The sequence below is a fragment of the Dermochelys coriacea genome, chromosome 1 (genome assembly GCF_009764565.3).
Source record: "Dermochelys coriacea isolate rDerCor1 chromosome 1, rDerCor1.pri.v4, whole genome shotgun sequence".
In the NCBI taxonomy this organism is placed as follows: domain Eukaryota; kingdom Metazoa; phylum Chordata; order Testudines; family Dermochelyidae; genus Dermochelys; species Dermochelys coriacea.
The window spans coordinates 229,348,594-229,362,193 of NC_050068.2; the positions used below are offsets into that span (position 1 = coordinate 229,348,594).

The 13,600-nt window shown below is 37.8% G+C and overlaps 1 protein-coding gene across 2 annotated transcripts in view; it reads right to left on the reverse strand.

Annotated features, from left to right (window-relative positions):
- Positions 1–13,600, reverse strand: part of LOC119847316 (patatin-like phospholipase domain-containing protein 2) — a 40,498-nt gene that overhangs the window by 11,974 nt on the left and 14,924 nt on the right. For both annotated transcript variants that reach the window (XM_038381991.2, XM_043515641.1), the window contains 4 exons: positions 11,303–11,512; positions 10,022–10,082; positions 4,600–4,815; positions 1,205–1,337 (listed from right to left, as the gene is read on the reverse strand). In XM_038381991.2, the coding sequence (XP_038237919.1) occupies positions 1,205–1,337; positions 4,600–4,815; positions 10,022–10,082; positions 11,303–11,512 (620 nt within the window). The remainder of the gene's footprint in view (positions 1–1,204; positions 1,338–4,599; positions 4,816–10,021; positions 10,083–11,302; positions 11,513–13,600) is intronic.

Genomic DNA, 13,600 nt, shown 5'->3' on the forward strand with positions numbered 1-13,600 from the left:
TCCTTCCTAATCCCTTCCAGTATTTTCTGTAGAGAGTTATTGTGATGAGAATCTGCAGTTTAGGCACTGGGACGTCCTCCATCCTAGTACAGAGTTTAGGTCCTCAGGAAAACTTCATTTCTTTGTCTTATGTCAGAGGTACACAAGCTACGGGTTGTAGAACGTGTTTTGACTCCCAGGGTAGAATTCTACCCCAATAAATAAGTTTGTATGAGATGTAAGGGCTTGCCCACATGGTATACACCGATCAGGGTGTAAATTCTAATGCGCACCAGTGTGTTGCATAATAACTGTCAGTGAGGATCTTGCTGGTACACACTGAAAGCTCCCTAGCGAGCACTGACATAATACTTTTTGAAACAGGACTATGCCCGCTTGCACTAGAGAACTTTTAGTGCATGACATGCTAGTGTGCCCCCTAGAATTTACACCCCAGCTGGCATGCACCATGTAAACAAACTCTTAGTGCAATTCCGACTGCATTACTACAAAGATTTTTGATGTGGTTTTTAAGTGATTACAACATAAGTGACACTGGATACAGGTTAATTATCACCAGAGAACGAAGCAGTGTAAATGAAATTGTTATATTTTGCTATGGGTAGCACATTAAAAGGGCATTGTACCTGCTATAGTTGATTACTATAACTGAAAAAAGTTAGCAAATGAACAAAACAAAACAAACAGAAACCTGAGCCTTTCTGACCTATTTTGTGTCTAATCAGTTTCTCCCTTGTTGAAGAGACACTTACGAGCAAAATAAATCCTTAATTTTTCAAACAGTCTTTAAATATAGAACTCTCTTTTTTTAGATGTTGCTTAGATATTAGAATTTTTTTTAAAATCAGTCAATTAAAAGATACGTCATACATTAAAAAGACTAAATACATATGGAATTCTAGAAATCTCCCCTTTTCTCCATTTTTCTATCCATCTTTCTGTTAGCAAGCTTTTATTAAAGAGACTTAGTTGTGCGCAGAAAACATCTCTAAGATGAAGCAATATGGGGAAGGGAACATAAGCTACAATTTACATACATGCTAGAGACAGTTCTAGAACTCAAAGTCGAGTCTTCAGTGCATTTCAGAACACTTAATAGACTGCTAGCTTGTTAGTCATGACTATACAAATAATTAATGAAAAAGAATAAAAGAAGTCTTAATGAGCTGGAAGTATGGGTTCTAGTTCTTAAATAGAACCTCACCTTAAAGCAACAGAATAGGCAGACTCCACTGGCAGTGTATATGGCAGTATCAGATAAGACATCACTCGCATTGGTAAGAGTTTAGAGAGCTGTGCATAAAACCCACTCTTCTCTTTACAAGCGTCTTGTAATGCTGGAAAATAAGGATTTTTTAAAACAGCCTTTAGAATACATTTTTGTTTTTAAATTTACTGTTCAAACAAGTTATTCTAGGTATGGTGATGTCTTTTAGTATTCTATAAGGGTAATTAATATTGAAGCACAATTGACAAGTAACGTTAACTGAATGAACACTTAGTTTGTGGCAAGCTAGGGTGTAAATCTACTCCGCACTTGCATGCTGCGCACTAAGTGTCTATGTAGACCTTGCTGACACACACTAAAAGTTTTCTAATGTGCTTTGATCAACTCCTGTTTTAGGGAACTTATAGTGCATGGCAACACATTTAGTGGGTGGCACACTAATGAGGGATACATTTACACCCTAGCTTACTGTGAACTAACATGTTAGACATTTAGACAAGCCCTATGTCACAAAATATTAGTGCTAAAACAAGCTTTTTCTATTTAAAATGCATCACACTACAGAGAAAAGTTATAATAGTACTTAGCCCTTCTATTTGCTTTTAACTATAGACCTCAGATTACATTACAAAGATGGCTAAAAGTCAGCATCCCTATTTTACCGACTGATTAAAATCAAGCACATTTGGAATGGGAACATGGACAAGTCACCTAACGTCCATAATAGAGCTGGCAATAGCACCCACTTTTTCCCAAATTCCAGTTTTGTGTTTTGTCTATCAAACAACTCAGCTTTCACAATTTTCGTGTTTCTTTATGTAATTTACTTGTTTTCCTAAGTCACAAGTCACATATTTTAGGCTTTAAATTGCTGGTCATGGTCTATAGGCACCTAGCTAACCTAAGGTAAATTTAGAGACATTAACCCAGAAATGTTTAGTGTACATACCTGTTAAGTTTTGTTCTCTGAAACGTAAGGGTTTTATTTAGTCATTAGAAAAGTCATTTAGTCATTAGTTTTGATGATGACTTCAAGTTCTTATTTTAGTTAAAGAATTATAATTAAAATATTAGTGATTAAAGATTTAATTTGTAAGGTATTTGAAATACTTCTCACATAGGATTGTTCAAACCATGTTACCGTGGTTATTATTAGAGCTGTCGATTAATTGCAGTTAACTTGTGATTAACTCAAAATAATTAATTGCAATTTTAAAAAATTAAATTGTGATTCATCACAGTTTTAATCGCACTGTTAAGCAATAGAATACCAAGTGAAATTTATTAAATATTTTTGGATGTTTTTCTACATTTTCAAATATATTGATTTCAAGTACAACACAAAATACAAACTGTACAGTGCTCACTTTATATTATTTTTGATTACTAATATTTTCACTCTAAAAATGATAAAAGAAATAGTATTTTTCAATTCACCTCATGCAAATGGTGTAGTGCAATCTTTTTATCGTGAAAGGGCAAATGTAGATTTTTTTTTTGTTACATAACTGCACTCTAAAACAAAACAATTTAAAATTTTAGAGCCTACAAGTCTACTCAGTACTAGTTCTTGTTCAGCCAATCGCTCAGACAAACAAGTTTGTTTGCATTTACAGGAGATAATGCAGCCTGCTTATTATTTACAATGTCACCTGGAAATAGGGTGACCAGATAGCAAATGTGAAAAATCGGGACGGGGATAGGCGGTAATAGGCACCTATATAAGAAAAAGCTGTGAATATTGGGACTGTCCCTATAAAATCTGGACATCTGGTCACCGTACCTGGAAAGTGAAAACAGATGTTTTTGCATTGCACTTTTGTAGCTGGCACTGCAAGATATTTACGTTCCAGATATGCTAAACATTCGTATACCCCTTCATGCTTCAGCCACCATTCCAGAGGACATACTTTCATGTTGATGACGATTGTTAAAATACAAAAAGTGTTAATTAAATTTGTGACTGAACTCTTTGGAGGAGAACTGTATGTCTTCTGCTCTGTTTTAACTGCATTCTGTCATATATTTCATGTTACAGCAGTCTTGGATGATGACCCAGCACATGTTGTTTGTTTTAAGAACACTTTCACTGCAGATTTGACAAAATGCAAAGGTACCAATGTGAAATTTCTAAAGATAGCTACAGCACTTGATCCAAGGTTTAAGAATCTGAAGTGCCTTCCAAAATTTGAAAGGGACGAGGTGTGGAGCATGCTTTCAGAAGCCTTAAAAGAGCAACACTCCAATGTGGAAACTACAGAACCCGAACCACCAAAAAAGAAAATCAACCTTCTGCTGGTGGCATCTGACTCAGATGATGAAAATGAACATGTCAGTCTGCACTCCTTTGGATCATTATGGAGCAGAACCTGTCATCGGCATGGATGCATGTCCTCTGGAATGGTCGTTGAAGTATGAAGGGAACATCTGAAGCTTTAGGGCATTTGGTATGTAAATATCTTGTGACTCTGGCTACAACAGTGCCATGGAAACACTTGTTCTCACTTTCAGGTGACATTGTAAACAAGAAGTGGGCAGCATTATCTCCTGCAAATGTAAACAAACTTATTTGTCTGAGCGACTGGCTGAACAAGAAGTAGGACTGATTGGACTTGTCGGCTCTACAGTTTTACATTTTTAATTTTTTGTACATAATTCTACATTTGTAAGTTCACTTTCATGATAAAGAGACTGCACTTCAGTACTTGCATTAAGCGAATTGAAAAACACTATTTCTTTTGTTTTTTACAGTGCAAATATTTGTTATCAAATAAATATAAAGTGAGCACTGTACTACACTTTATATTCTGTGTTGTAATTGAAATCAATATATTTGAAAATGTAGAAAACATCAAAAATATTTAAATAAATGGTATTCATTATTGTTTAATCATGCGATTAATTTTTTTAATCATTTGACAGCCCTAGTTATTATAAATATATTTACAAAACTAATCTGTTTATGGCACTACACCTCAGTTATGCTCTATTAAACTACAGTTAAGTGACTTATGAAACTAGCTTCTATCTTGCCAGTTTCTGAAGCCAAATACAGCTTTATTTTTCTTATGTGATCATACATTATAATTCTATTTAAAGAACTGCTCTGGGTTACTTTAATCAATTAAAAACTACAGTAGATTTTACATTGTTAGTCTCTAAGGTGCCACAAGTACTCCTTTTCTTTTTGCATAAGATAACAAATTTATGTGAGCATAAGCTTTCATGAGCTACAGCTCATTTCATCTTATGCAAGATAATTTTGTATTGTCTCTTATCAGAAGATATTGTCAAGATGAGAACTAGTTAAAGTCATTTATAAAAACATTACTGGCATTCAAACTTATTGGAAGATATTCCCAAGCCTATACCTTTACGAAGTCTAGGAGGTAGATGCTCAAAAATTCTTTCATCCAATGGCCACGTGTTTAGCTTTAGCTGGTTACTAAGCATTTTTGCCTTCAATATCTCCTCTGTGCCCTTCCTCTCTAGAATAGTTTTCTTGTTTGTAAAGTCAGTGTCCTCTATGAGTTCCTGAGAGTTTTTCTTTAAGGACAAGTCGACATAAACTGAATCATTAAGAATATCTGGGAAAATAAGAAAGTAAGAACTTACATTTACGACAGCTGTCATCCAAAAGGTCCCAGAATCCTTTACAACCGGTGTTCTCAACCTTTTTCTTTCTAAGCCCCACCCCCAACATGCTATAAAAACTCCATGGCCCACCTGTGCCACAAAAAAATGTTTTTTTGCAAATCCAGTAGATTAAAAGCCAGGGCTAGTGTTAGGGAATAGCATGCAGGGCAATTGCCTGAGGCTCCACGCCACGGGGAGCTCCACAAAGCTAAGTTGGTTTCATCCCCATGCGGCAGGGTGCAGGCTTCAACTTCAGCCCGGGCAGTGGGGCTCAGGCTTTGGCTTTCTTTCCTGGGGCCAAGTGACTAACTCTCTGGTTTATTTTGGTGGCCCCCCTGAAACCTGCTCATGGCCCCCCAGGGGGCCTCAGACCCCTGGTTAATAACCTCTGCTTTACAAACAGGCAACACTGCATCTACCAGAAGTGAAATGCAGGACTTTAAAAGAAAATAGTAAGCCTGGGCCTGATCTTGAAAATCCTTGCTCACATGAGACCCTTAGACCTTTTGCAGGATCAGATATCATTTTAGGATAGAAAATGAACAAAAAATGAAAGCTGTCAACTGAATCTACATAGGGAATACATATAGTCAATCACTGATATCATAACCTGGCAAAGGCATGGGACCACTTTAGGCGGGTAGCAATTCTGCAAAAAGGGGCCTTATTTTTGGAGTTTAATGTACCCATGCAACACACATCCACATCATAAATCATTTGCAAGTTTATTTTATGTCCATTTAAATGGCGGCATGATGTGGAGTTGTCAAATATAAGCCTACAGGCAAGGTGAAGCAATAGTACCCAAAATGAGAAAATGCCATATTTTGCATTCCAGAAACACTGCAACATGACTATGACTATAGTTTTTACTGTTTCAGTTAAGTTCAACTCCTTAATGCAGTGTTCACTGGTCAAAGCTACTAAACAATGTATTAAAAGGAATTTATTCGTTTTGCCTGGGCAAGTTCCCCACCCCCCCGGAATGATGGAGCTGTTTAGCACGTGCAAAAATGGCAAATACAACGTTGTGGGGTATCCGAACATGAAATGGTTTTACATCGCATATTCTTAACTGTCCAAGTATCACAAGTGATAACTCTTTTCCATATTTAAGTAAAATTTGCTAACCAGATCAGTCTCTCACTGAAAGTTGTGCAGCAGTAGAAAATCAGTTGTCTGACCACTGTTTGTACTGTACAGTGCAGCAGTGGGCAAACTTTTTGGCCTGAGAGCCGCATTGGGTTTCCGAAATGATATGGAAAATATAATTTTGTCCCAACCGCCCCCGAAACCTCCACCCCTGACTGACTCCTGCCACCCCATCCAACCCCTCCTCTCATTCCTGACTCCCCCCCATACACCCCTCCACGTTCCCTGTCCCCTGACTGCCCCCAGAACCCCTGCTCCTGACTGCCTCCCGCCACCCTATCCAACCCATCCTCTCCTTCCTGACTGTCCCCCGGGACTCCTGCCCCCATTCAACCCCCGTTCCCCGCCCCGACCCCTATCCACACCCCCAGCCCCTGACCACCCCCCCGAATTCCCTTGCCCTCCATTCAACCTCCACTGCTCCCTGCCCCTTACCACACTGCCTGGAGCACTGGTGGCTGGCAGTGTGGCTGCACCCAGGACAGGCAGCTATGCCGCCTGGCTGGAGCCAGCCACGCACCGCGCAGCACAGAGCACTGGGTCAGGCCGAGGCTCTGTAGCTATGTAGTGAGCTTATGCTGCGGGGGAAGGGGAACAGCAGGGCAGGGGCCAGGACCTAGCTTCTGGGCCAGGAGCTCAGGGGCCGGGCAGAACGGTCCCGCGGGCTGGATGTGGCCTGCAGGCCATAGTTTGCCCATCTCTGGCATAGTGGCTAAATTATAAATGTATGTGAATTCCTAATGTAATTTTTCTCGATGCAATGTAGCATTAGTCTGCCTGGTAGAAGGTTTTAATATATAATTGCCTATGCATGCAATATTACCCTTCAAAATATTCTAGAAATTAGCTTTTTAATTCTATGACACTTATGCACAGGTCAGTGTTTATGTTAGAGATGACAATACAGTTTCATATTATGACTATGCAAAAGCTAGGAGAGAAAAACGTGGGCTAACAAGAAGTAGTGAAAACAAAGTCTGCAAACAAGTCCTTGCCTCTGCAGTGAATAGGAATGAAGACCATGTTACAACTCTCATCAACCATGTCATTAACAATATGACAAACCCATCTGACCCTTAATCTCATCAACAGGTGACCATCAACATATTTACTGGATTGCATGTAATATCAGTTGTGCAAGAGTCTCTACTAAAAACAGCAGATCTTGGTGAAGAACAAATGGAGAGATTTGTAAGAGGTGCACTTGATTCTAATGGGACACATAGCTTCCTCAATCCAGTCAAGAAATCTGGCATCAAAACATTTGTTGACATGGCCAAGAAGACCAAATTTAAATCTGGCAAGGTAGGAACAATCACAGCAGCTATCAATATAGAAATTGTTTTCTACAGAGCCCTTTCTTTAGCAAGATGCAGAGATGATATTTCAATGGAAAAGGTTAGGTCACCCAATAGGACCTGTGCCTCTGTCCCTCTTCCATGCTGATGGAACAATGAGAAAGCCAGCCAAAGCTGAACTAGGGCATCAGCTTGAAGCTCAAGCTGAAAGAATCCATCAGTTAAGAGCATGCAAAAAAGAAACCACAGTATACATCAGGTCCACATCATACCTCATTTTAAGAGAGACATAATAAGCTTTCAAATGATGTACATGTGTGTATAGGGGGTATATTAAGTCAACCAAATCAGTGGTGTCTGCTGCACACCTGTTTCCGTCTACGCTTGCAAAACGTGCCATAAGTTTTTTAAAGATCCAGCACTTTGATTTTACATCTCATCTGAGAGTCAATGCCACTGCACTCTACTTTGGGACACGAGCTCCCAAAGGAACTACTGCGACTTTGGGACACAAGCTCCCAAAGGACCTAGTGCTACTTATTGTATCTACAACACTTTCAAGGTGTATCCAAGTATTGACTGAGCCCAACTGTTTATCCTGAGAAACTGATGAGTGCCCAATATAAGGTGGTACAGATGCATATTTTCCATATCTTACTGCCAAAACATCTAGCAAAGTTCTTTCTGAAAATAGTGGTAGCTATTGAGAGCAAAATTAAGTATCCAAAAATGTTCTTTGAGTTCTCAATTTCTAAAAGAGCAGCAAAAGTAAGCCATTGTTTATGCAGTATTTCTATTTGCATACAAGAGCTGCAAAACTTAATTAGGTGACAATATAATGCATATTGCACTTACAGGTACTGCTGGAAAACTAAAAGCAACAGTATATAATGTAGATTTGTGAAAATTCTCAGCTGAAGTGAAACTAAATATATAGAGAAGTTTTTATTAAAAGGTATCCAATTTTGATAACATTCAGTAATTTCAACTATAGGCAGATTTTCAGGAGGAAGATAATGATTGAGGAATGATTTTTTTTGGAGGGTGTGGGGGATTTTGTTACTGTAATAATTCACGGGAAGACTTCTGGTTTCCATATATACTTACTGTTATTTTGATCAATTGTTAATGGTATCAGATCATTGTTAACCAACCTTTTGTTTGTTTCTTAAAGATCTAATTAACTTACTTCAACTTCAACACCAAGTTCGCAAGCAGAAAATTCTTCATGGAATTGGAACTCTTACATACAGCAAAGCAGTTACAGTAAGGGAATGAATGTATTTGGCTACGCCTATACTACACAGCTATATTGATGCAAATTGCCATAGTGCAATGCATCCATACAAGGCATCCTATTTCACATTTTTTCTATTTTTGCATGTGTGCAGGAGCATTCTGGGAATACACTGGGAGGGCCAACTGCACAAATAGAGTTGATGTACTAGCACATGATATATATATCAACAGTGCACCAACGGAGACTGACAAGCTGGTAGATGATGTGGTAGTGATTTGCAACTGCTCAGAGCAAGTGTAAGCCAAGTGGTAGCATGACTGACTATGCACTGTTGGGACCTATTGTGTTTGTGGATGCATGGTATGTTACAGGGAAGCAACAGTGTCCAAACAGTGGCTGGCCCATCTGTTTTTCTAGTGCAGAGAAGGCCTACATAAGGAAGGGGACAATCACTTGCCACTACAGATGACAGTTATAAGAGCAACAATGTCAATTTAAAATATCAGATATAGTACAGAAATAATGCTGTCAAAACACATCACAGACCAGAAGCAATTCATTCACCACTTATCTTGGAACTCTCCTACCAGAATCTAGATTTTCCATCTTTTTTATGAATACAAAATGTCATATTTTGAACATGTTGCTTGTATCAACATATCTTAACACTCAACCTCTACATTTAGAAATACATTAAATTATACAACTTCAGAGGCTTATTGACCATGTTAGGATACCAGTGCCACTGAAAATCTTAAATTTTCTAATCTCATTTTCAAGTATCTTATTTCTGTTCAACCATAACCCCCCAGTATTTTATCTAGCACCCAAAAAAATTTTCCAGGTTACATTTCTAAGAGACAGACGCATATTTAAGTCCCAACAAATAGATTTAAGAATGCTACAGTCAATAAATTTTCTTATTCCATGAACAAGACTATAGGCTCTATTTCTCTGACTTTGCAGACAGATCTGAAGTTCAGTGGGAAGTTACAAGACAATCAGGCTCTTGATTATGAAAGCCTCCCAATTTCATGTTCTCATATTCCTCAAAAGTACACCCATTCCTTTACTCCACTTTTACAATATTTGTGTCTTTGAATAGTCATTTACATCTGTGCAAAGTGGGTAAAACAGTCTATCACTCTTAATTGGTGTCATTTTACACCCCCCCCCCCTTTGCACAGGTATGAAAGACAGTAGAGAATCAGACTGTAGGAAATCAGACTTAAGGTAGGACCTCACACAACAGCATGAGGACAGCAATTTCACTAACTTAATAAAATTGCTCAAGTAAATTACTATTAAATGATTATTGCCTACTGAATGGCTGAACTAAACTTCTTGTTATCTTTTCATGATGACCTTCACTTTGTCTCAAAGGAGCTTTGTTTTAACCTGCCAAAAAAAAAATAGTAAGTAGAGAGTCACATTAAGTATTAATAATGACAAACAAATTTAACATACCATTTTCTTTCAAAAATCTAAGTGCATCTGAATATCCTTGTTCACAGATTTCTCCTAGTACCTGCAAACACAGGGTACAGCAAGTCAGTCAGCCATCAGAAGGAAGATTCAAAGTGAAAACCACCAGTTTACAGAGCGAACGGCTGCTGTATTCACTTAAAACTAGTCATATGAGGAAGACAATTCCCATGACCTTAAGATTGTCAAACTATAATAAAAGTTTTGAAGTGATGAATTCACATCTGCTGTGACGATACCTAGATGAAGACATCTTTCAACTTGCAAACATATGCCATTGATCAAGATATTGCTAAACTTATAACAGTGCTTTTCCAGTTGTACCAGAGCATCAAATAAACATATTAAGCTTGTAAAAAACTTCTTTCCTTACTGTCTCCCTAAGTAGCTTTTTGATCAGACACACAGATCACCCCTCTCAACTCCCTCCCCTTGCCACTTCTGAAAACTAAAGAGAGCCAATTCTGCAATTCTCCCAGGGAGGCTGAATTTCATGATTAATCCCAAACTTGGGTGTCCCAGATGACCGGTATTACCGCTGGACCACAAGGTCACCTAGTATTGCACATTTTCAAAGTCGTAGACAAACAAACAAAAAAAGAAACAGAATGTTTAAAGCCTATGTAAGCAGAAAAGTTTAACAACAAAATATAGATAAACATCACCTACAAGAATATTCGTTCGCAACTAGCAAGAAAAAAATTGATTTGAAAGCATCCAAAGTTATCAGGTATTTGATTATTAAAACACCATCTTTTTTCTCTAGTACCTCCCATCCCCAGACACTTTCAGCAGTCCCCATTCAGAAAGAGAACAAGTTCTGTGGTGGTCAATAACCACTTTTGAGCTGTTCTGGCTGCATCATGCATGCATCAACAGATTTTTGAAGACCTTTAGCTTTAATAGTATCAGTTTCAAAGCCTGTGCTGGTTGGTGACTGGGTATGAACAGGCTATAACCTTGCACACTCTACTTTAGATTTGTACACTAATGATTATACAGAGTAACTTGCAGTGCTAGAACTGTAAACACAGGAACCCAAGAGCAAAATATTTTATGTTAGTCTTGAAAAGCAAAACTAACATAAAAAAATTAAGTATTCATGGAAGTGATGAAAGAAAAGAAGCAACACCAGAAGCCATCAGAAAAGCTTATTTGGCTAGATGTTAAATTAAGATCCTTGCCACTAACTGCTTCCGCAACAATTTTGGCCTTTAAATGCAAAACATTCTATTATGAACCATGTAAGAGGACATGTATTACCTTGGGTTCTGGTGGAAAGAGTGCTTGTGTTAGACGGTAAAGGTTCCCTAAGCTGAACTGAATGCTGGTATTAGTAACATTCATTTCATGGAAGTTTGCAGAGTTCCCCTTTGGGCAGATATCGCACTCCCCAGAGAAAGGAGAAATCGTGATGGTATTCTTAGATTCATACTGAGGTAAGTTGTCACTGATTCCACCATCAACATAACGCTGAAAAGAATAATAAAAAAAGGGAGCGTTTAATGCCAGACAAACTATTTCTACAAAACCAAACTCCCTGTATTAGTTAAATAGCACCTAAGATTTTAAAATAGAACTTAAAATCAGTAGTTTGTCTCTGCATATGCACAGAGGCTAATTTTTTTGATTTTGTATAAAAATATGCTTCCTTATTGCAGTTTTAAAGCCAACATACTTCCTAATTCTCTGACAAACTAGAATACTGTTAATAAATTTGCTTGAAGTATAGTAATAGAGAAGAAATTGCTCATGCTTTGGGTCATAATTCTGCTCTGCACAGAGCAGGCAAGGCTGGAGCTTCCTCCACTTCACCAGAACGGGACACAATCCCAGAATCACCTACAGCACTCTCCCACAAAAGAAAAACACAAGATGAAATCAACTCTTTAAACGAAATTCTAAGGATTGGAAGCTAAAGTTGTGTTCCTTGGCAATAAAGTAACCGCTTGACTAACTATAAAAGATGTTAGACTTTCAGAAAAAACTATTTCAGGCTATTATTATAAAAAAGCTCCACAAACAACTAGAAAGGAAAAAATTGCAAGTAAACCTTAACACTCTAAAAACCTTTAAAAAATGATACTATCTTAAGAGCTAGTCATTTTAAAAATGTGAGTTTAAGAAGTGGTTGAGGTTCTACACCTGATCCCACCAAGTCCAACTGCCAATTTTGGTATTTTGTCTTGCACCTCTAACTTAGCCATGTTCCACATATGTAATGTTTTCTAATCTTAGAGCTTAATATTAGTGACAAAGGATGAAACACATTCAAGCTAACATTGCTGTAAAAACCTTAAACTTCTTATTTCTTCAGGTACATTTTTAGAAAACATAACTAATCTTGTAGAATAGTTCTGCAATATTAAAAAATGTTCTCAGAATTTTTGTTTAAGAGATACTGTTTATTGGTTTGGAATGTCAGGTGTATGTGATGCTGCTAAATTCTTCTGAACCAGACTACAAAAACCACCCAGCTCCAAGGTTAAACTATTCAAGGCAAATGGCTACAAATTTCACCAGCAAGCCTTCTCAAAAGACTCCTATGCACGAACTCTTAAAATAAATCATTTTGGAATTTCTACAATATCCCATATTTGATAGGATGTTACCAGAAAAATCCATCTTTTCAAGATGTGAAAATTCTCTACACATCTATCCAGAATTCTCATATCCGAAAAAGGTCTTGCTTGATTACCAATCACCATCCCACAAGAGAGCACATTCATAAAGTTTCAAGCAGAGAGGAATTTCAGTATGGTGGTTGTGTGTTAAATGAGGCTTATAATAGCAACAGTCTTACAGCGTCAGGCGCCTCACTGGGAAACACTTAGGGATGTGCATAAGTATTTGCAGAATTGGGGCCTTAATTATAAAATCTCTGACTCCATAAATTAGCAAGCTAAATCTCCTCTTCCTGACCAGGGCCGGCTCTAGTTTTGCTGTCCCAAGCAAAAATTTGCAGTCAAACATTTGGAGTCCTCAAGAAAGTTTCCACCTTGACACAGACATATTTAATTTTTCACTTCCATCTCCCTGCAAACAAGAATGCAAGAGCTTGTTATAGAATCTTTACTGGGAAGAATAGGTCAAAAGGAGGCAGTCATCTTTTTATACAGGGAGGATATTCAGAGAATCAACACTTGTATATTTTTGTAGTTTGAGCTAAGCCCTTTTAGATAACATTATTGTCCAACCAACAAGAACTGAATAGCCAGATTAGCCCGGATCCACCTAAACCTTGGATCCAGTCCAATGTCCTATTTCATAACACTCTGCTCCAGCTTAAAGAGGTAAGGATATAGAAAAGCTTTAGAAACATGCATAAGGCAGCTTTTGAGTCAACTTGAACATTGCTGCTCTCTGATGTTTCTTAAATATGAAGGGGAGACTATGTTTTAATGGTTGTTATCTTTCAGCAAGTCCCAAGGAACAATGTTTGTAAGGCAACATATTTCAAAGCCATTCTTAAAAATGAGAGATATCCCAATAAAGGCTGTCTGAACAAAATGCTGCAATGAACCATTATTTGAAATGCCTTCAGATTTTTTCAACACTTTA